The sequence below is a fragment of the Phalacrocorax aristotelis genome, chromosome 17, assembly GCF_949628215.1.
Source record: "Phalacrocorax aristotelis chromosome 17, bGulAri2.1, whole genome shotgun sequence".
NCBI classification, from domain to species: domain Eukaryota; kingdom Metazoa; phylum Chordata; class Aves; order Suliformes; family Phalacrocoracidae; genus Phalacrocorax; species Phalacrocorax aristotelis.
Window position 1 is genome coordinate 12,244,478 of NC_134292.1, and position 22,550 is coordinate 12,267,027.

Sequence of the window (22,550 nt, forward strand, 5' to 3'; positions counted from 1 at the left end):
TGTAGCTATTACTATGAAATTGGAGAGGCTGGATCTGCATATGCCTCTGCTGTGGGAGTAAAGCACTGAAAGCCCATAAACACAAGTCTTTAGGGACAACAAATAGAGTACAGGCCGATGTTGATCGTTGCTTTTCCGGTATATCTGACATCCAGCGTAGTGAGTATCTTCTGTGAATCAGACATTTCATAATGACACTTGAAGCTCAAATGATTTGATATCATTGTTTGAACACCAAGTAAAAAAGCTTCCAATAGCTGCAGCCTGGATAGGGAGGTACCCTTTAACTACAACAAACAAACAGCATGCTTCTCCTGACAGCATATGCTTCCCAAACCCCTCTAACAACCTTGCTGCAAGCAGCTTCTGGTATTGACAGTTTTGTGTAGGTTGCATTACTGTCTTTGTGTCTGAGCTTTCTTGAACTGCTAGCCTAGCTTAGTAGCAGCTAAAAAAGCCCCATATCATTCACTTTCTCTATGTATTTAAAGTTACTTGTAAGCTGAAATTTGAGTCTTTGGTATCCATGGCTTATGGTAATAACCAGCAACATAGCTGTATGTGAGTGGGATAGTTATACTTAACTCCAGATCTTCTTTGCATTTGGACCTACTTAAAAGACACTTTGCATTGCCAAAACTCAGTGTAACACTGGCATTCTGTCTCCTGAGAGAGCGCGTTTTGGCTGGTGTGGTAGTCATAAGTGTGCTGCATATGTTCTCAAGTTATTTTTTTTATTATTATTATTCTTAAAGGCCGGCATAGCTAACTGCAAATTGTAAAGCTACTGACCGCCTGTTAATCTCTCAGTTTAAGAAATGACTGTGTCTGTCTAAACTTTTCACATCAGGAGCTGTCAGATGAAATTGAAGACTACACTCATCGTTTTAATACTGAAGATCAGGTGGAGTGGAACCTGGTTCTTCAGGAGGTGGCAGCATTTATTGAGGTGAGAATACCATTCCCTTTCAACTTGTTCACTTTTCTGACTTGTTCGCTGAGGTGTTCCTGTATCACCACCTCTCTGTGGTTAGCAGGTGTGCCACGTGCAGGGACAGTATTCCTCTCCAATCTAATCATTGAAATGTGTTCACAGTAGCGTAGCAGTGACAGCCAGTAAAGTGTCTGAAGACTCAGACCTGGTCATGTAATGCACTGAAGACAGAAGCATGAAGCTGAGATATGCTTGGTCACCTTATCGGCTTTGCTCTTGGTGTTCAGAAAATGGTGGAATTGAAAGCACAGCAGTTACCATGGTCAATATTTTGGAGAGACTGCCAGCTCTAGTTCTGTTATTGTGGAAACCGATCCAATTTGCTGATGTTTTGATTGTGTTTCAAAGTGTACTTTGAAGGACTGATCTATTACCCTGGCAATGTGTAAGCAGTGTAGGATGGAAAATACGGTGTAATCGTGGCAGTTAACCAATCGGCTTTTAGCGTAGTTGTAATGTGATCAACATCTAAAGTTTGTTAAAAGGAAAATAAGTTTGTTTATTCTGTCAAATGAGACAGTGCTCTACCTTCTTCCTTTTGAACGGGTATTTATTTAAATACTGCCAGAGTGGATGGCAGCATTATCATTCACTCATCTCTGTTGCTATTTACGTCTGGGAAAGGAAGGTGAATTAAAATAGTGCAGGATTCTTCTGTATTGTAGGAATGTTTAGCTTATCCTGTGTGAATTTGTAAGGTTGTTGATGACGTTGGGTTCCTCAGGTATAGAGAAGCTGAAGCAGAGTTCATGTCATTTGAGGAAGTATGGTTTTCTGTTCCCGTACTTGTACCATGTATTTGCCTGCAGTCCCTAAGAGCTGTTGCTTTTCCAGGGGGTGAGATATTATTCTGCAGCCTGCAAACAAATATACAAATATATGTATGGCAAATTAATTTTAAAAATCTGCCTCAGTTATGAAATGTTCACTGTAGAGTGAGAAAACCTTTGGACTTCTCTCTGACTACAGATCTGTATGTTTTCTTGAATTCCTGATTTATTCTGGTTGCTTTTTTAGGCAGACCCAGTAATGGTTCTAAATGATGACAACACCATTGTAATCACCTCTAACAGGCTTTCTGAAACGGGAGCTCCGTTGCTGGAGCAGGGAATGATAGTGGGACAGCTTGCTCTTGCAGATGCGCTGATTATTGGAAACTGCAACAACCAGGTAAAAGAAATTCCGGGGGCTTGGGTTTGTATCTTGGAGTGCAGGGTCCTTCCCCCTTTGACATCCCTTCTGATCATACAACAGAGATTCCAATAGAGGTGAACATTAAAATATTTTGATTGTGATGTTTGCAATGGCAGCAAGAAGAGGTTCTCAGAAATAAAGCTAAAAATGAAATGTTAGATATTAGACTTATATTAGATGTTGTGCTGACCTCTTACTGCTTATGCTCATCGTGTCAATTAAGTAGATACAATTGATTTTCATATAGTGGATTGTTCTTAACATTCAGGCGTGAGAGGCCTCTGGGGTATGTCTAGAAGAAGCTTGACTGAGGCTTTCACGTGACATACTCCAGCTTTCTGCAGCTTCAGTTGCTGCAGGGGTTTTCAAAAGACATTCAAGATCTTGTTTTTTAGATGATGATGATAGTGAAGTTTTACAGACTTTATGACTTCTCTGTGAGCTCTTTTTTCAGGTAAGCAAGGGAGTTGTATCTAAACTACAGTTTGCGTATCTTTTCAGATTTTGTCTAAATTCATAGTACATAATGGTTTCAGCGCTTGATTTGTGAACACCCCAGAAAAGTCTGTGATTTGTAAAGTAGAGGACTACACTGCTGTGAACTGGCCTGGTAGACCAGTAATAGGCTTTGTCCTCTGTGAGCTCTTCTAAAAGTCATTCACGGGTCTTTAGAGATTCAGAGATGACACTGACAGATCCCTGAGAGACAGAAAATGGTCCACCTGGTGTGCGCTTGAATCTCTTATGTGGATAATACCAAAGAAATAGTGTTTAATCTGTATCTGGCGGAGTAAACTGTTTGACTCTTTCGCAGGTCAAGTTCAGTGAATTAACAATTGATATGTTCCGAATGCTGCAAGCACTGGAAAGGGAACCAATGAATTTAGCTTCACAAATGAACAAACCTGGAATGCAGGTAAGTTCCATTGCGGTGACAAACCCGGCAGCAGATCTTAACTGGGATTGGTTTGTTTGCTTTGTTGTACATGGTGTGCTCTTTCAGTGTTGTCACTGTGCAGAGGAGGTTGGTAAAGCTGGAGTAACTGGCATACTAGAAGTTAGCAAAGAGTGGCTCAAACCTGTGGAGTTTGATCCAAGTAATGTGTCTTCCTCCCCTGCTTTTTTTTTTTTTCTCCTTAGCAAACCTTCAACAGTGAAAAACTAGCAGAAACAAGTATTTGGGCATTATTTCACAAATAGTGCCCATTGGTGTAGCCAAGGTACTCCTGAAGGGCACTCACGCCTCTCCTTGTCCTATACACTCACCCCTGCCTTTGTGCTCACTCTGACAGTCACGCAGCCAGATAAGTTCATCAGCTTGCTAAGTCATCTGAAAGTTAAACATCCCCTTCAGAGAAAGCATTAAAAATATTTTATCTGGAGGCGAAAGGAAATACCTAGATTTTCATTTACTTAATTGAGTTGAGGAGTGATTTTTTTCCCTCTTTTCCTGGGTGATGCTTTAGAGAGTGAGAAAGATTTAGGTAACAAATTTAAGTGAGGGATAATATGAAGTTTTGGTTCAAATACTCCGGATCTTGGTTTGCCGTGTAGTAGGAAATGCAGCATGGGCAGACCATTTGTGTGGGAAGTATGTTGAAGGTGAACATTCTAATAAACAGAAATCTAGAGGGTTATGGAACTGCTTTGGTAATATACGGTTGTTGGGGTTTTGTGTTGTGTTTTGTTTGTTTGTTTTTTTAACAGGAGTCAACGGAGAAACCAGCCAGGCGGGAAAACCCCCATAAATATCTACTTTATAAACCAACTTTTAGCCAGCTATATACATTTTTAGCAGCGTCATTCAAGGTTTGTGAAATTGGTAAATTTATTTGTAATAGAAAAATATCCAGAATGGTATGTGACACTGAATAAAATGCGGTTGAGATAATGAAACCTTTTTGTTCTTCTTAACACATTCAATATGATCTTCAGAGAGGATGGAAATATTATAGATACATGTAATTTTTATAGTAAAGGCTGTTGACTGCTGTGAAGGGAAAGAAAATAATTCATTTAAAGACAGAAACCCAGATTGCTGTCATACAGAAGTTGTGATACCATTGCTAAAATACGGCCACCTTCAAAGTGAAGCTTGAACAACTCCTGTGCAAACCGTCTTCGTACTGGCTGCCCTGTATCGAGTGGTGCATGGCAGTGCTAAGGAAAGCCTTAAATAATGTGATGTAATAGTCGCATGTAATTTAATCTTATCCAGTAATTTTATTTGTGTGTGTGTATGTACTCACATATATACAGACATTTTTGTTTATGTATACAGGCACATACATAACAATGTTTCCTATATAAAGTATATCTATTTCCTATATATATAAAATATAGGAAATATTTCTTGAGATAAGAGATCTGGAGAACAGAAAAAATGTAATAGTATTCTTCTACTTCATGTTGTGCCAAACACAATCCAAAATCAGGGAAGTATGTCAAGAAACCGTTGCTCGTAAGCACTGTGTACCTTGTAGGTCTCCAGTTCTGTATGCCGTTTGAATTCTGTCTCTCCCCTGCACGTGCTATGTTTTTATCTGCCTGTCTTACTTTGTTACCCATCACTCTCTTCCATGTAAGTAATCTATACATTTGTAGACTTTTTAAAATACAGTTCCTATGCTTATTATAATTTAATAAAGTTGCTGGGTGCACTATGCTTAATTATGACCATACAAGTCAGCAACTTAAGATTTAGTAGTAAAACCAGAATATGAATCCTATGAAGAAGGAAGTTTCAGTTTGTTTCAAGAAACAGCTGTAAAGCAACAGCTGGTGAGGTGAAGGAGGTGCATCCTTACTACTTGGAATTTTGGGTGCCTGCATGCTCAGCCTTTTGCAGAAATCAAAAGCATCTGTTTCCTCACGCAGACAGCCCATTAGGAAGGTGGGAAATAGATTCTTTTTACAGGTCTGTACAGAAACCTGGATGTGTCGTGCTTGTTGTCCAGCTGAGAAGGGTCAGGGGGAAGAGGCAGATGTTGCAGACTCTGAGGTATTTGGAAACAAAGAACTTCCTTTAGGATCCTCAGTCTCCATGTCCTGGAAAGCCTCAGATCTGGCTAGATAGTAAGAGTGTCTATGTGGAAGCAGATGCTTTTTTAGTGCTGCTTCAACCTCTAATATCAGCCTAGAGGTCTGTGTGGAAAAAAGTATGAACGGATCACCAGTTTACACTTGTGCCTGTGTACTCAGCTATCTGAAGGTGTGTATGTGGTGGGGAAGGGTATATACGCTGCAAAGAAGAGTGAAGGGAAGCCAGAAGTAGGAGTAGCACAGTCTTAAATGACAATGTTTATATCAATGTGACGATTGAATATTGAAATAAACTTACACATTTCTTCCCTTGCCACTCTTCTCTTTATTTGAATTTCAGGAGCTGCCTGCAAACAGTGTACTGCTGATATACTTGTCTGCCACGGGCGTGTTTCCATCAGGTCGTTCGGATAGTGAAGGTACAATAAAGGAATGCTCCCTGTCATGAACAGGGCTTGAATTCTCTGTATGTTCCAGGACAAGTGACCAAGAAAGATGTCACAAAGCTCCTTTTAAAAGACAAGTCAATTTTATTCTCCTGTCTGCTTAGTAAGATAGCCTTTTTTTCCCCCAAACAATAGTTAATTCCCTGTGCTTTAAGTAGTGTGCGCTAACCCGAGACAGGTTTGATGCATCTGAAGTATTAAAAGCTTCACCAAGTTTGAGGACCACATGGCTCAATTGATGCATCAGTGTAAAGTTAATAAAACGGCTAAATGGCACTTTGTGATTCTTTCCAATCTCCAGTGCGATGAGAACATATGGTCAGGAGACGGGTGGTAAAAGGGCTGAAGCGTCTGCAGGGACAGTTCTATTTGCACGCTTGTTAACCTGACAATTCAAGCCCTTCTCATGATTTTTGACAATTCCCCTCACCTCATCCTCCTGTTCTTTGCAACCTAGCAGAATATTTGGATGCAGCTGCAATCTAAAAGCTGAAAACGGTTTGGCTGAAGTAGACGCAGTCAAAAGATCTGTTTATATAATTTAAGGAAAAAATAAAAGAAAAGGAAAAAGTTTTTAACATCCTAAATATTGTACATGCCTCATCTGTTTGAGACTTGCATTCCTTTATAAGATGCATGCCGTGTCCATCCCAATGCATGATTTACAGAGCTCTCAAAATGTTAAAGGAAAAAAAAATCCCTGTCAGCTTTGGATTGTGGCAGTGATTTTTTTAAAATGCTTTTAACATTTTACTTTTTGCTGCAACCTGGTGATAGGTTCTAACTAAACCGTGGTCTTTAAAGCCTGTGTTATGTCCATTTCACTGCATGTATTCTTTCAGCTCAGTACCTTGCTGTAGAGGCATCTCAGCTCTGTCATCTGAAGAGCTGCATGGTCAGACTTCAGTTTTCATTAAATGAACCCCATTACAACTGCATCCTTTTAATAAGGTAGTGTAGTCTGCACAGACCAAAAAGTTCTACCTTTATTAAAAGGGAGAGCAGCTGCAAGTTGCACTGTTAGTGCCTGTAAGCCATTTGTGTTTGACAGCTCACATGAGACATTTGTAACAGTGCTAAATTAATGTATGTTCTGTTCCTAATTTTCTATTCCCAAACCTTCCCTTAAAATGGAAAGGTGTCTTATGTATCCAAACCTGAAACAGTTGTGTTTGGTGGCCAAATATGAGTCAACCAACTCTGCAAATGCATAACAGAATGAGGAATTCCTGATACTTTATTTTTCTAATGTTAGTGACATTTCATACCCATATCAATGGCAGAAATATCTCCTGGTATCTCTAGCACTTTTTTTGTGTAGGATTTGATATTTTTCAAGGCCATTACTTTCACTTTTGCTCTCCATCAGACAGTTAGGTGGGTAGCTCGATTGTGCAAACTTAGCAGAATATTCCTTTAGCTTACTGTAGGAACACATGTCCAGGCTGTGTGCATTTAAAAACTGATTTCTGTGTTTGAAATAATAAAAAAATAAGCCTTTGCTGCAGATTTGAAACTTGGTTAAAATTGTTTTGTCCTTTCTAGGGGTATTGAAAGCATATTCATTCTCTGAGCTCTCTCTTCTCCCCTTTGCAGTGTTATAACTGCAGATGATAGTTATATGTATTCTGAGAGGCCACAGGGGTTTTGATTGATTGAGCCTCATTTTTTGATCAAAGTCTGAACCTAGAAGAGGCTAGCTCTTGTAGTAATTTTACAAAGGTATTAATTTACCTGGATGAAATGTGTAATGAGTTTTAATCTTTTTGCTATGTAGTGTAATGAGAACCAATATCTGGATCTCTTGGATTATGTTTGTGGATAAATCGTGAATAAATAAATTAAAAGTTACAAAGTTGCATTGCTTGCTTCTATTTGATACATGCTGAAACTACTAAAAACGCATAAAATGGAATATGTAGTTAGTAAAGCCACCACATTCCTCCATCCCCTCCTTACAACTACAGTAGTTCAGATTCACTTAGTTTTCTGGGATTTGTGGTTGCTTCCTCCCTTTCATGCAGTCATTAAATCTGTAACAGAGGTGAGTTACCTCTGCTAATTTCAGCTTCCTTTTGCCATGTGTAGGTCCGTATGATTTTGGTGGTGTTCTGACAAACAGTAACCGGGACATTATAAATGGGGATGCTATCCACAAGCGAAACCAGTCTTACAAGGAGATGCACTGGTAAGTTTCATGAGGGTGACAACTGCAAATTCAGAAGAATCTGTCTTTAATAGAGAAAATGCATCAAAGCCTCTTGAATTCAAACTCTTTGGCGCAGGACACTGTAATGTAGATTGGCTTGAATCTGAACAGTTAGAAATGAATATGCAACTCTAAATGATGATTTAAGCACTCCAGGGTATTACTGTGACTTAACGTAAATTCTTAATTACTGGAAAACTTCAAGTTAATGGTGGATGACTTTTCAAGCAGATAAACATCTCTTGTTGGGAAAGAACTAATAAGAAGTCCAATAGCTCATGTTACTAATAAGTCCAAAACACCAAATTAGTTTTGCAGTTATTCTCTGGAGATGAATCTGAGGACTGGGACATGAGGAATGTGCTTGCTTTTTGTCTGGACAGGGGCAGCTGTGTGTCTGAGAAACTTGTGCAGTGTAACAGCTTTGCAGCCATTCTAGTGCCCTGAAGCATCCCTTTCTCTTTTCAGTCTTCACCCTGGAGATCTCTACCCCTTCACAAGAAAGCCCCTGTTTATCATCGTGGACTCCTCAAACAGCGTCGCCTATAAGGTAAGGCTCTTGAAGGCAGCTACTCGTATGGTAGGATACAGTGTCAACACCTAGTTAGCTTACACTTTTAACAGGCTATTTTTTTAAACAGTTTGTATTTAGTCTTTCTTTTCTTTTGAGGTTGTGCATGCTAGTCAGGATCTGATCCTATGAATAGGAACAAGAAGCAGAAGCACATGAACAGCCGCTCATTGGAAAGTAATAAATCCTCCTGGAGGGAAAAAAGGTTCAAGATTTCCAAGGTCTCTGGTGGGAGGTTTATTTTTGTTATATACCAAAGACAAATCTTGGTGTGTGTGCGTGGGGGAGGGAGATAACTAATCTGCCTTTTTTTTTTCCAGTCATCCAACACTCAGTTGCTTTTAAGCAACCGAAAGGAGTCAAAGCATTGAGCCTGCTCTTATAAAACACGGGGTGTCTGTGTCTGAAAAGTGTCTGAACCAAGGAAATAACAAGACTCAAATTAGCATCCAGTGTTACTGTAGAGTGGTATATGCTCGGACAATGAGCCTCCTTCCTAGGGGTCTGTGGACTTACAGTAGAGTTACTCCATGCCAAATCACCTTTGGGGATCTGCGATTCGGGTAATACAGAAGCAGGCGTGTTCAATCTCAGCTGCCAGTTGCATCTGGATAACATTACGACATTCATTTCATTCATGAATGGGATATTAAGAATGTGCTCTATCTGGGGAAAGTGCCACTTTTTTACATCTTCCTTTTTATAGCTCCATTATTTGCAGTGAGAAGAGTGAACGTTCACAGCTGCACTTCAGAGGAGGAATAGGGACGTCTAGTGGCCAGACGAACTTGTTCCTTGTTCAGTATCCACACTTTGTGTTATTTGTTTTAAAGGCATTTGTTGGCCGACGAGAGGTACTAAATCAGTGATGGGTATGACTCAGACGAGTTCTGTATTGAGCCAGGGAACTTTTACCTGACAACCTTAATGATCTGGCTTCTCTGTAGGGTTTTTGGTTTTTGAATTGTAGTGTATTTCAAAGGGCTTTTTAGATCCTACTGCATTTAACTTCACCACACTGGATTTCAGTGCAGATCTGCTTTTTATGAAATTTCCTTCCCCATTTAAAGGGAGGGAAATACAATTAGAATGGTTTATTTGTCTTTCTGAGAAAATGAGGATTTGGTAGGGATTTCCTCCGCTCTTTCCTGACATTTGTTCCAGTATAACAACGGGGGTTTGGTTTTGTTTCAGGGTAAAATATGAGGCTTGGGTTTGGGGTTTGTTTTCTTGTGTGGGTTTGGTTTTCCTACCCCCTTCCTCTCTAGTAGAATTGCTGAAAGATGTCAAGTGGATCAGCTTTGTAAGAGAGAGTAAGGGATTCCTGGTGACCCTTAAATCAAATACAGCTCTGGACATAACCAGCGTTTTGTGGACAGCTTAGAGCAAAGGGTCTTTTTGAGGTGATGGTTTCCCACATGTAGATTTGTAGCTCTTGTAAAAATAACTGTCAAGTGTTCACAGTAGAATTTGCTTTTTGTATTACATTTACACTTGATAATTGAATTGCCTTTAGATTTTGTGGGCACACAGTAAGCAAACCTTGTAATTTCCATTTAGTTTCTTTTCCTTGTTCTGCAGCAAACTGACCATCGGTAGTCTAAAATACCCCACACAGAGCAGCTGGTATGAGAGAAGTCCGACTCTGCCTGTATGTAAGGAGTGTAGAAATGTGAGTTTTAGAAGTATTTCAGGACAGGATTATGGAAGTGGCTGCTAGGAGCTCTGACCCAGCTCAGAATTCTGTGGGCACAATTGCGAGGAATCTAAAAAGAGAATGAGGAAAAAAAAGCATGGACCCCTATTTAAAAAAGTATATTCAGCATTCACCTTCACAATCTATTGCCATTGAAGCTAGGCAGATAGATGCGGCGGGGTGGGTTTAGGCATTTCATTTACTTTTCAAGTGAAGGTAGATGGCAGAGCTCTCAATCTCAGTATTTTCTAGCCCTTGTAAATTCTTGTCTGTCGTTGTTCTGTGTGTGCTTACGTGCTTGGTTCCTCGTCACCAGGATATACTGGTAGTGCTGTCCTGTGACTCTCCTCTGGGTGTGTCATGAGGTGCTTTGTAGACTCGAGCACGGGCACAAACAAAGGTTCTGTGCAATTGTGTGCGAAGTTGAAGTCACTGTACTGACTTTTTTCCACATGGCTGCTCTGATCTTTTCTGATAGGACAGTAGCTATCCTGACATTTAAATGTCACTGCTAGCAATACTGGCAGCAACAGCAACTGCTCACACATCTTTTTCTGCAAGCCATTTCTGCTCTCCTGCACACATTCTCATCCTCTCCCTCTCTCTGGAGGGCTGAAATGGTGATGATTGAAAGTAAGTCCTGCCAGGAAGTGACTTGCCAGTTTGTCAAATCAGCGGCACTTGAACAGCTTCCTCCCCTATATATTTAGCCGAAAGTGGAAGCTAACTGCAAATATCGAGCGTATCTACTTAAAGCCATGAATCTTTTTTTTTAACACTTCCATTTAAATATAGACGGCTGTGTTCTTGAAGGTTACCACTGTATATATGGATGAAATAATACTCTAAAATAAATATCTTCTTGCAGCTGTGGTTGTCTAAGATTATGGTCAAATGCAAAGTTTTTAAAAAACAAAACCAAACCTAAAACTCTGGCCAGTAAGAATGCAAGGCCTTTGTCGGTGATGTGGTATAAGTACGCAGCTTAGTAAAGCTTACATGTGAGGCGACTTCTTTTGGAGATGCCGAGTTCTTTTTTGGAAAGAGGTGTATACAAGATGCATTTTAAAAGGCAGCAAAGTTTCTGTTGGAAAACTTGAATACTGAAGTAAAAAAAAAAGTCAGCTTTGAAACAAAAATGTTTTTTGCCCTTTTTGGAGTTGTCTATGCACCAAAAGGTACAGCATTCCTTACCCAGAGCTGCTACCAACATCCAGGCGGCAGGGCAGGGTTTTTCTGGTGCACCTTGTGGTCCTTTACTCCGAGCCATGGCTGTAACATGCTCCTGTTCCTTTGTTGTGTGTACACCTACAGCATTTTCCTGTGGAGATCAGGAGCGGAGGTGCTGGTGGTGAGTGAATCCTGGGCCATTGTAGGCAGTCGTGTCTGGGCAGGAGCTCAGGCAGGTACCTGGAAGCTTGAGTGTCTTCTCCTCCTGGGTCTGTAGCTGAGATGTAGTGACTGGTGTGAGCAGCTGTCTTCCAGAGCATTAAACCGTGTAGTTTCTCCTCTTTGCAGGACTTAATAGCTATGTTGACTTACTCTCTGCTGGGACAGAGTCCAAAATGATCTCAGATACTGTCAGTAAGTAATGCCTTTCCTGAGATACATGAGTGACCCTTGGTTTTGCTTTATAGCTGTAGGCAGTGTTTAATTGCGTTGTCATTTTTCTGATGGAGTGTGTGGAAAGTCTGCTCTGGTCTCTAACTGGGTGATACAAGATAGAATTCGACATGTGAATCTGCTCCTGCATACAGAGCATTCATGTTACTTGAGAACATGTAACCTGCTGGTGTGTATTCAGTTCAAACGGGCAATGTCTGGGGTGGCTCCTGGTGTTCTAAATGTTTCTTTCTAGTACAGTTTTACTAATTACTGGGTTGGCCTGCAGTTACTGTCTTCATGGTAATAGTCTTTGTTTCTTCATTAGAGATCAAACCTTAGTATCAAGCATTATAAATCTCCCTTGGGCTCTTAAAGAAATAGAAGGGGTTTAGGACTAGTCAGCACTCTGTCAGATATGGGAAATGTTTTATTTTGACTAGACTAGATTACTGTCTTTAGTATTTAGCAGACTTAGATTAAATTAATTCAGTGTAACTAATTTAATTGAAATATACTGCCTGGAAGGGAAAGTTCCATTTGAATTAGGCAGAAGCCAGAAGGAATTTAAAAATTAGCTTTTGATGATTCTGCACAAGCAAATCCTTCTGGTGATGTATACCTCACACTCGTAACCTGCCAATTTTAAGAATATAATCTGCAGACATGTGCGTTGCACTTATGTGCTCTGGGTGCACGGTTTGGATATGTGCTCTGATAGGATAAAACCTGATCATTTACATTTTCTGTGGCTTTGCAAGCCTTCAGTTTTAAGAATGCTGTTTTGGTGAGACATATGACAGCTAATGAGGTTGTGTAAGTAAAGTTTTTTTCCTTGGTGATCACTATTACCAATCAGTATGCCTACCAGACAGATGCACGGCAGGACCGTTACCAGGTAAATGTTGGTGAAACTGGACAACGGCGTCATTTGAGGTTTCTGGAGAAATTCTTGTGCAACAGGACACTGAGGCAATATTTAAGGTGCTGGTGGAAGGTGCATGAAGAGAGTATTGTAAAATGAGGGTTCAGCAGAGCAGATGTTAAGATCATGACATACTTGGCTTTAAAGGAAGCTTATTTTAAAATTTATCTTCACTGTTCTTCTGTTTCATCAGAAATAGTTACTCCTGCTAGAGAAAAAAAGGGGAGAAAAATTACATTGACCGGATAGTTCAGTTGGCATTGAGGACAGATGCTAGACCTATTTTGACCTGAAAGCCAATGGCTTTCATTTTTATTGCAGAACATGATTTTTTTCAAGTAATGTATTCCTACTGAAAGTCATATTTCCATGAAATTAGTGTCTGGTAGTGGTAGCAGTGAAATGAGAGAATTATAATTCCTTTAAAATGTAATGGGTTATATCCTTCCTGTGCTGTGACCTGTGAGTAAGTCAATGTGTCAGCCTTACTGCCAGTGCTTAACGGTGTGACGGGCATTAGTGTGTTCTCTGTCATTAATAGTCTTTGTTCGTACTCTTAACCTGCTGAATATTCAAAAGCAAAGTGACCATGAATACTTTGCTTTCTTATCTGTTACAGAATTTCACAAACTTATTTGGACAGCCATTGGTGTGCTTGCTTTCTCCAACAGCATATCCAAAAGCATTACAAGGTATGTGTAGTGTTGCATTTCCTAACAATTTGCAGTTGCACCATGTATCTGTCCCAAACAAATATAACTTAGATTCTTCAGGAGAAGATAGCTTTTCATCACTATGATTAATGTTCCCTGCAGTAGTGTGATAACGTTTAGTTACTGTTTATGGCAAGTAATTTATTCTAACAATGATGATATTGCTACAGATAGCTTCAACAAGTGCCAGGAGGCAAAGTCTCTCCTACACAAAGACTCAGAAAATCGCCAGCCTGTGCTGGGACGACTATGATGATGATGACGATGATGATGATGATGGGGGGGTGGGGGGGGGCGCTGGACTAGATGACCTTTAAAGGTCCCTCCCAACCTAAACCATTCTATGATTCTATAATGATGATTTTTATTAGCATTTTGGGTAGCTTTATTAGTCCCAGAAAGCGAGCAGAGTCAGTTAAGGTATCAGCTTTGAAATGCCAGCTGTAGAGCAAAACCTTCTCAGATCTTGTTCTGATTTCGGAGGGTAAGTTAAGGAAGACTATTGGCCTTGTATGCCCTGAGGAGGTGTGTTTATCACAGGAACAGGCAGTGAAACGTTATATCCTTCCATCCTTGTGACCACTATAAATCATTGGAGACTTTCTCATTGAAATTTGCCACATTAAGGTTATTACCCATCTCAAAGACAAGTACAAAGATCTAGCTTAAGCCACATAGAATGATGTTAGGCAAGTATTATGAGAGAATGTGCAAGAAGTGGAAGCTTCTCATTTGTTTTGAAACTGTTCCTGTTATTTAGCTGAAACTTATGTAGAAAATAAATACTGTAATAATGAACCCTGTTTAAACAGAAACTCTGAAAAATAGGACTGTATAAAAATACTGGACGCTTATATTTTGTTCATGGACCAGTTGGGAAAGTCCTGCTGTGGTTCTGAGGGGGTGCTGGACTGGGCACCCCAGCACCATGCAGAGACTTCTTGGCTGAACCTAACTGAGCCCCTGCTTAGCGTGGCATTATAGCGTGTGTGCTGCATGCCCGAGTCCTGAGAAATAAAAAGCAAATGCACCAAACCAAGTCAGTAATCCTTGCTGATGAGGAAGTGGCTTTAGTGTTTGGGCACATGATCTTACGGGCATTGCCTTTCTTTTTAACTTCCCAGTTGATGGAGATGAAGCTTGGGCCTCTGTGTATCACGGAGTTCAGTGTTCAAACAATCAATGGCTTTAGCATATTGTGATGCCCAACCAAAGGGCAACTATGTAGACTTTGGGGGGGTGTATAGGTTCAACTGCCTGGTTTTTTGAAGGGAATATGAATGTCCATGCTTAATACCTCTCTTTAGGTTTTATAATCAGTGACTTCCATCGGTTGTTTCAGTTTTGACTTTTGTGTTCAAGTTACGTGCTCAAAATGAAGATCTTGGTCTCCCACAATTAATGAGAAAATCTCATTTCTCTCAGTGTTAATGCACATCTCCAGTAAGCGTTTATTGCTAGTCGTTGCGTCATCTTGAGAACAGATCTGCCACAAGAGGAGAGACGATATAGCTAACAAAAAGCAGTAGTTCCGCTGTTACAGAATTTAGTGGGTGAGCGACTTCATTCTGTGGCAGGGACAGCTTTTCTGTTTCATGTGCCGAACGTATCTCTTTGTCTATGGATTTTTTTTTTCTTTTTTTAGATCAGTCTCAGCGGGGTAGCCTCTTCACACTCTTTCTGAACAATCCTTTAATGGCATTCCTATTTGTCTCTGGATTATCAAGCATGCGCAGAGGACTGTGGGAGAAGTGTCAAGATTACCTTAGAAAAATCAACCGAGACATTGCCCAGCTGCTGACCCACTCCCGATCCATAGGTACGTGCCTAAAGATGCACAGCTGAACCTCAGCATGCTGCTTAAGCAGACGCTGTCTTTTACTGCTCAGCCGTTCCACGGGGCAGAATAGTGAATAGGAGAATGCACAAGAATTCATAGTGGTTTCCCTCAAGTCTCTTTTCTTTTCTTCTGTTTTTGTGTTTTGGGTTTTTTTGTTTGTTTGGTTGGGATTTTTTTTTAAGCCTTTCTAAACTGAGTTGTCTTTGCCTTCTCTACAGATCAGTCCTTCCTTCAATTTTTTGGGGATGAGTTTCTTCGCTTGCTTCTAACAAGATTTATCTTCTGTTCGGCTACTATGAGGATGCACAAAATTTTCCGGGTATGCAGTCGAGTTTCCCGCATTTGGGGAAATCTCCCTTTGTGAGAACAACAGTCCAGTGCATATAGAACTGCACTGCCTCAGGATGGAAGGGTCTTAGGGCTAGGCATATCACTGTGACTTCAGAAAGATAACTGATGCTCACATGCTAACGCTTACAGCTTGTATTGAATCTGTGCCTTTTTATCTCTCTAATGGCATGAAGCCTTTGACTTGCTGAAGCCTTATTCCTCAACATAAATAGCAGACACACTCTGATTCATTTATTTCTCTCTGAACAGCCTTGTCGGCTAGAAAAAACCCTTTTAATAATTCAAGATTATTATTTCTACACAACTAAAAAGGTTGTGGAGAAATACAAGGACAAGAATGTAAGAGGAAGTGGGGAGGAGTGGAACGTTATCGCTAGAATGTATTCTAGCGTGAATGGATTTTGAAAAGTCTTTGAAGTGTAAATGAATAAACTAAACGGAAGATGGTATTTTCTCTCCCTGTTGGTTAATGCTGTGCCAACAGTGAAGTCTGCTTCTGGATCTACACCATTTTATATATGTGAGTGTTGGCATATAAACTGCCTGCTCCATTTTAAACATTACAGAAAAAAATGGAAGTTGAAGCAGAGAAATACACTGAAATTTTGTCTAACTGCAGAGAGCTAGTAGCTTTCCAAGCCTAAATTAGTTACCGAGGCTTCTCTGATATTGGGGGAAAGAAGCAGGTCTTCCTTTAGTGGACGTAGATTTGCCCCAGTGTCTTAGATACTCGTTTTAGGATGAGATGAATCTCCTACTGGAGATGCTTACACGTCTATAATTTCCAGAAATTAACTCCATCCTAGCAGGTAAGTATATGTGAAGTCTTTTTGTCTTTTTTGGATGGGTTTTTTTTCTTTTTTTTTTTTTTTTTGGCAAGGCTTCTGTGAACATATTATTAACCCTCTTAGATGAATGGGCATTTGTGTGGCCACTATGACCATTTCTGGTCAATGGAAAGAGAAAACTGAAAATGCTGGAATATTTTCTCTCTCTGTGGCATGCTAAACAGGTTAGGATACCTCTTAAACAAAATTAGCCTTTTGCAATCTTCTTCACAAAGGGTATAAAAATAAATGAATGTCTGATTCTTTTTTTTCACTGTCATCTAGCAGGAGACTCGAAATTATCCAGAATCTTATCCTCAGCTGCCGAGAGATGAAACGGTGGAGAACCCTCACCTCCAAAAGCACATTTTGGAGCTGGCTTCCATACTGGATGTTAGGAATGTTTTCCTGGAAAACACCCTCGATGACTATTAAGAGAAACTGTCTTACTGCAAAGGGGTTTCCCTGGCCACAGATTTTGAATGGTGCAGTTTTATAATGTGAAAAATCATAAAAGGAAGTACTTGATTTTATTTTTAAATTTAGGACCATTATTTTAAAAAGTAATAATAAACAGCTGTTAGTTTAGCTGTTCCATTCTGTATGGGGTCAATTTTATAAGCCGAAGTTTTCATGTCTTTTAAATGCTAAACTAAAGAATCACTAGAGGTTTATTTGTGGTCTTGTGGCTATCAACCACATTTCCAACAGCTGATCCTAAGCATAGAAGTATTATTGGTTACCTTTAGCCCACATTTGTGGAAATCCTTTATTTTTATACAATTTTAAGAAATTGGAAAAAAATCAATAGAAAAACAATATTTTATCCCCAAAGAGTCTGGATTTGAAATGGTAAAGATGGAACCACACAGTGCGGACCAACAATAGCAATAAAACAGAGTCCTTCATAACAAATATATTTTTTCAGTCTTAGGCAAGTAAGTAGACGAAACTGTGGACAGTGAAGTTGCATTTGGAGCAGTGGGTTCGAAGTGAAGTTGTAAAGTTACTTAATGCTCCCTACAAATTTGACACAGCAATTTTATAGATGAACTTTGTACTGCTGGCCAAGGAGACAATTTCCACTCTGCCTGATTGGGTAGGTGGTTAGCAGATTAACAAATTACAAAACTAAGAAAGCTAGCCTCCATCTCTCACTGTAATATGGGTCATCTTGCCATTTGTATTGCTGCCACAATTTTCCAGGAGGAGAGGGCATTCTTCATTTGGAGGTACTAGACAGAAATTCTTACATTTCCAACAGGTGTTATCCCTCCTTTCCATGTGTGGATGGAACGTATGGCTCCTGCAGGGTTACCAGTCCCTGATAGGAGCCAAAAGAATGTCCCATACAGTGCTGAATACGAGTCCTTCCTCTCACTCATTTGTCTGGACCCCTGTGCCCTAGGGGAGATGCTGGTGCTCCCCTGGCAGGTTAAACAAAGCGGGTGCTGCCATAAAGCCCTGCTAGTGTTCTGCATGCCCACCATCGCCTCTCAGTCCTATCTTAGAAGCAGTAAAACTGAGGGGCTGTAATTGCGTTTGGGAGCACTGTAGGCTCCCTCAGCCTATAATGCTCCTTCAGCCCACAGTGCTCGGTCTGGCTATGTTAAGGAGTACAGTGGCCTGTGTAAAGGCTCTTGCTGGAGAAGGCTCTTCTGACTCCTGGGAAAAGGGCTTGCTGACTCATTTGGACTGTACTGCCTTCCTTGCTGAGCTAGGGGACCTCTTGCAACTCCTGACAGCAGAGGTGTGAGCAAGGAGAAGGAACTGAAAATATTTAAAATTTAAAAGTCAGTTTTCACTGTTCCATGGGCTACTAGAAAAGTATTGAAAGGACAAGTCTGATCAATGTTTTTCTGTTGAATCCCAGCAATGCCTCTGTTTTCAGGTGAAAAAAATGCAGAACTCGGTGACTACCTAGTCCTTGGCTACCTACACGGTAGGCCTGTTTGCAGTGCCGTCATACAAGGTACAATCTAGTCAGCCGGAATAGTGAAGGGCAGCAGATCAGCACTGATGGACCCCGGTCAGCTGAGGAGAGCACGGTGCGGAACGGCAAGAATTGCTGGAGAGCACCTGGGAAGTTAGCGTGAAGGTTCTTTGTAGCTGGGCTGAAGCTTCTGCCATGTTCTTTGATTTCCCAAGTGTAAAAAATTCTGTGAATGCTAGTGTTTGTTCTAAGCTGTCCTGAAGCTGGTGTATTGAGCCCCCCACCACATGGTGCTGCTCTTCTTTGGACTATGGCAGGACTTTGTTACCTGAGATGTGGAGTTTATTTTAACGAGTGTGTGTTTGTGTGTGTGCATGTGTGTTCTAGGCGTTTGTGTGTATATGTACAATACACATACATCTACTGGCTGGTGTAAATTGTAAATATGTATATATGTATAGGTACTTGTATATGTATTAAAAATAATGAAACAGTACAATGTCTATATACAAAATTTATATATACACACATACGCCATTTTGGGTGCATTCCACAAGGTGTTGCAGATCATTTGTAGTTGTAGTAAAGGTTATGGCTCTTCTGCCATTGTAATTCGCTGTTTCCAGGGTCTTGCACTTGGACCTTGAACAAGTAATTCATAACTGATGTCAGGTACAGGAGGCCTTAGCCAGGGGAATGCGTACTGCTGTATGTACAAGAGTTATAGGGTTCATGGATTCTTAACTGTGAAGCTGATGATCTGCCTTTCCTTTTGGTAGGAGGTCCCCAGTTATTAAAACATGGGATTGTATGTAAAAGCTAAAGATAATGAAAGTCTTCAATGCAGCAGCAAGTGAGAGACAGGTTGTCTGTTACCCTGCCTGCTGCTCCCCCACCAGCAGTGTTCAACTTGCGTGGAAAAGGGGAATTTAGTTTTCCCCTTGCTGACTTCCAACCAAATGCTTTTGTTTTGCTTTAGCTTTTGCTTTGACGAAGCTATTCTCATTTTGGTTCTGTATATCTGGAAAAGAGTATGCTATTTCTAAGCACAGGAGTGATGATGATTCCATTAGTGTGGGCTGGTGAACCTCTGTGGGACGTTGCTTGTTAACTGACTGGGAAAGCCTTGGCGGACCCAGTCTTCATTTTAGCTGGGCTGAAGCGATGAGGCCTTGCTTGTGATCTGAGAGGCTTCTAATCCACTTTGCAGCCCAAAGAAGGGGTTCTGTGTGCTTGTTACCAAGGTAGATCTGATCAGAGGAGATGGCACTTTCTTAAAAGCAACACAAGAACCCTGGAGAAGCTAGAATGTAGGAGGAGAATGTAAGGCCTTGAAAGTTAGTTCAGAAGCTGAACTTATCAGCAATCAGTGTCCAAGTCAATAATTCCTTCTTGAGGTCCCTCATTCTCTTCTTACCTACTGATCTGTGGTTCGGAAGGTACGCTGCTGCTAGGGAAATTCAAAGATAAAGATGTCACTCCTGTTGTGTTGGTAGGAGTACAGAACTGTACTTTGTATGCGAAAGGCTGATACCGTCTGTCTGCTCTAGCTGTAGATCAGATGAGTATCAGCCCCTCCCTTCCCACCCAAACTGCATTCAAGGTGAAAATATTGATATTTTCCCCTACAAGTAAAAGCTTGTCTTGTTTGAACTTACTAAGTCCTTCTAAACTTGTGCTACTGTGTGCCGTGTGCTATGGTCTTGGTACCTTCTTAATGTATGCTTGTATGTACTGAAGAAAATTTGGTTTATGTATCTAGCAGTCCTCACTGTGGAAGCAACACAAAGACTGAACCGTTTTTAAGTGAGAACAAATCCTTTTCTTCTCTGACCTAATGCCTTCCCTCTAGTCTTGCTCTCCCCTTCTCCATGTATCTTTATTGCTTATGTTAGCGGAGAAGACTTTCCACCACCAGGCAATACTGAATTGCAGAGGAGAGGAGAATGTGACCTGGGCTGAATACATCCTTACTGGACTCCTTCTGCCTAGCTCCCTACTTACTGCGTGTGGTATGCTCCCGTTAATCCTGACCCCACAGCGGGCACCTCTATTTGTACTCCTCTTAAACTGGCTTTAGACCACCTAGCCAAAGTTACTGCTGTTGCCTTTTGGTTTCTCCCCTTTGACTTCTCAAAATAACAGTAAGAGGGGAATACAGGGTTATGAGTCTAATGCTCTGGTTTTTAATCACTCCCAGGATGCGATGTGCCATTTAGCTTCATGCGCAGCCTAAATGGGGCACCAGCTTCTGTGAGCTGGGCACACTGACCTTGCTCCCTGGAGTGCTTTCCTGGGAAGTTTCAGGGTGGATTGTTTGCATAGTTCATCAAAATAATACTTGTCAAGTCATGACTTACTAAACCCCTCCAGACTATTCCCCAGGGAGATGTGCAGAGTTGTCTTTTAAGGTTCATAGGAAATAGATGGGGGGGGGGGACAGGAAACCAGGCTTCAGATAATCATCTTCCAAAGCTACAACTTCAGTAGCTCTGGTCAGGTTTCTTCTCTAAGGACAGGATGAAAGCACCGCTCCAAGATTCATCCCTGGCATGCTGTTGTGAAGCACCTCCCCTGCCCCGCCGCCTTCCTTGTGCTGTAACTCCACGCCGTGCTTCAAGTCTGCTTTTTCCTGAAAGCTAAAAACCTTGGTATTTTTGTCTTGAAGCTTCTTTTGTAAAAGCTTTATTTATGTTAGATTCTTCCGTAACTGTTCTGACTACAGGTCACCAATGTACAGCCCTCGTTTAGTCCTGCCCGTTCCTCATTAGGTGGCTGCTTAGTGCCGGCAGCCCGTCTGTGGTTGCTGCTGCTCCTGGGCCTGAGGGAGCTCCGCGGGCAGTTACAGCAAGAGTCATCTTACAAACAAAGGGGGAAAAAAACCAAGACAAAAGAGCTGAAAGCTGCTCCCTGCAACTCGGTAACATCAGACTAGCTGCAGCCAGCCTCCGTGAGGGATACGGGTGCAGAGGACAGCGGCAAGGATCTCCAGAGCAGAGAGGTTATATGTTCCTGAGGCGGCTCTCTGACATTTTTAATATCTTTGACTTTCAGAGCAGCACTGTTTCTGTGACCAAATGTATTGCAAGTGCTTTGAAGAGCTGGATGCCTACAAATAGAGCAGGGCAGGAGCACATCAGATACATGTATCTGCGTTATGTTTAGGAGTAAAGTAAGCTACTTTCCCCCCCCTCCAAACTACTATTCTGCCGAGACAGAGGAGATCTAGTTCAAGATTTCTGAATTTAGCAGATCTTTTGGGGGATTAAGGAATGTCTCTGCATTCCTTTTGACTTACTGATGTGCCAGCTGCCCAGATATACGCATAAACGTTTTGCTCTTAAAGATCCTGTTTGATTCGCGTCCAGGGCACACTTCAATGCAACTTGCTGGCCCAGAGGAGCCCCCTGAGCAGCGCCCATCGCACCACACCTAATAGCAGCAGCCGTTCCTTCAAGAATAAGAGCCTATTGTGAGTATCTGCCCCACTGACTTTGTGGATTTCTTTCGGCAGGTGTTTATTGTCACTTCTCAGCTCGAAGTGACTTGGTAGGAGCAGGATGCCGTGTCACGCGGGCTAAAAAGCACAGGTTGCTCCTGCCTCGGCCAAGGCTCAGCGAAAAGGATGAGAGAAACGCAGGTGGGCGAGCGAGGGGGCTCTGGAAACGCAGAGGAGCTCTGCCTCAGGCGGTCTGGCTGCCTTTGGCCTCTCCGAGAATCAGATTATTTATTACCAAAAGTAATTTTATAGTGAGTTGGTTTAATGTTATTTCACAGCCATGTGCCTGTATATCGTATTTTGGTAAAAACAAATATTTTACTTAAAATAGAGATATATGAATAAAATTTTTTTTTGAGCAAATACTTTTTTTTTTTTTTCAATGGATACCATAAACTGTTGTGCCGTTGTTCTTGGTGTCTCCGGGAGGAAAAGAAGGACGTTTGTGTTACCGCTGGAAATCTCGGGGAAGAGCGACAGCCGCGATGCAGAGGAGAACCGCTCTCAGTCCACCTCAGCTCCAAGCCCCCTCCTTCCCCCCGCGGTTGGTGCTGGCAATAAAGCCGAGGCGAAGGCGCGCTTGCTGCCGCCCCTCAGTGCCCCGGGGGGGGTCCGTGCGCGGCTGTGCCGCCGCGGCTCCCCGCCCCTTCCCTCAGAGGTGGCCGTTGTCAGGCCCCTCCCCCCCCGCTCCTGTCCGAGGAGCTCTGC

General features: G+C 41.5%; 1 protein-coding gene across 8 annotated transcripts in view; it reads left to right on the top strand.

The window, feature by feature from the left end:
* Positions 1-17,005, top strand: part of SCAI (suppressor of cancer cell invasion) — a 44,135-nt gene extending 27,130 nt beyond the window's left edge. For all 8 annotated transcript variants that reach the window (XM_075112469.1, XM_075112461.1, XM_075112467.1 and 5 more), the window contains 11 exons: positions 851-949; positions 2,012-2,164; positions 3,003-3,104; positions 3,896-3,997; positions 5,571-5,649; positions 7,765-7,864; positions 8,354-8,435; positions 13,299-13,371; positions 15,038-15,211; positions 15,451-15,551; positions 16,696-17,005. In XM_075112469.1, the coding sequence (XP_074968570.1) occupies positions 851-949; positions 2,012-2,164; positions 3,003-3,104; positions 3,896-3,997; positions 5,571-5,649; positions 7,765-7,864; positions 8,354-8,435; positions 13,299-13,371; positions 15,038-15,211; positions 15,451-15,551; positions 16,696-16,845 (1,215 nt within the window). In that variant the 3' untranslated portion in view covers positions 16,846-17,005. The remainder of the gene's footprint in view (positions 1-850; positions 950-2,011; positions 2,165-3,002; positions 3,105-3,895; positions 3,998-5,570; positions 5,650-7,764; positions 7,865-8,353; positions 8,436-13,298; positions 13,372-15,037; positions 15,212-15,450; positions 15,552-16,695) is intronic.
* Positions 17,006-22,550: the final 5,545 nt, after the last annotated feature.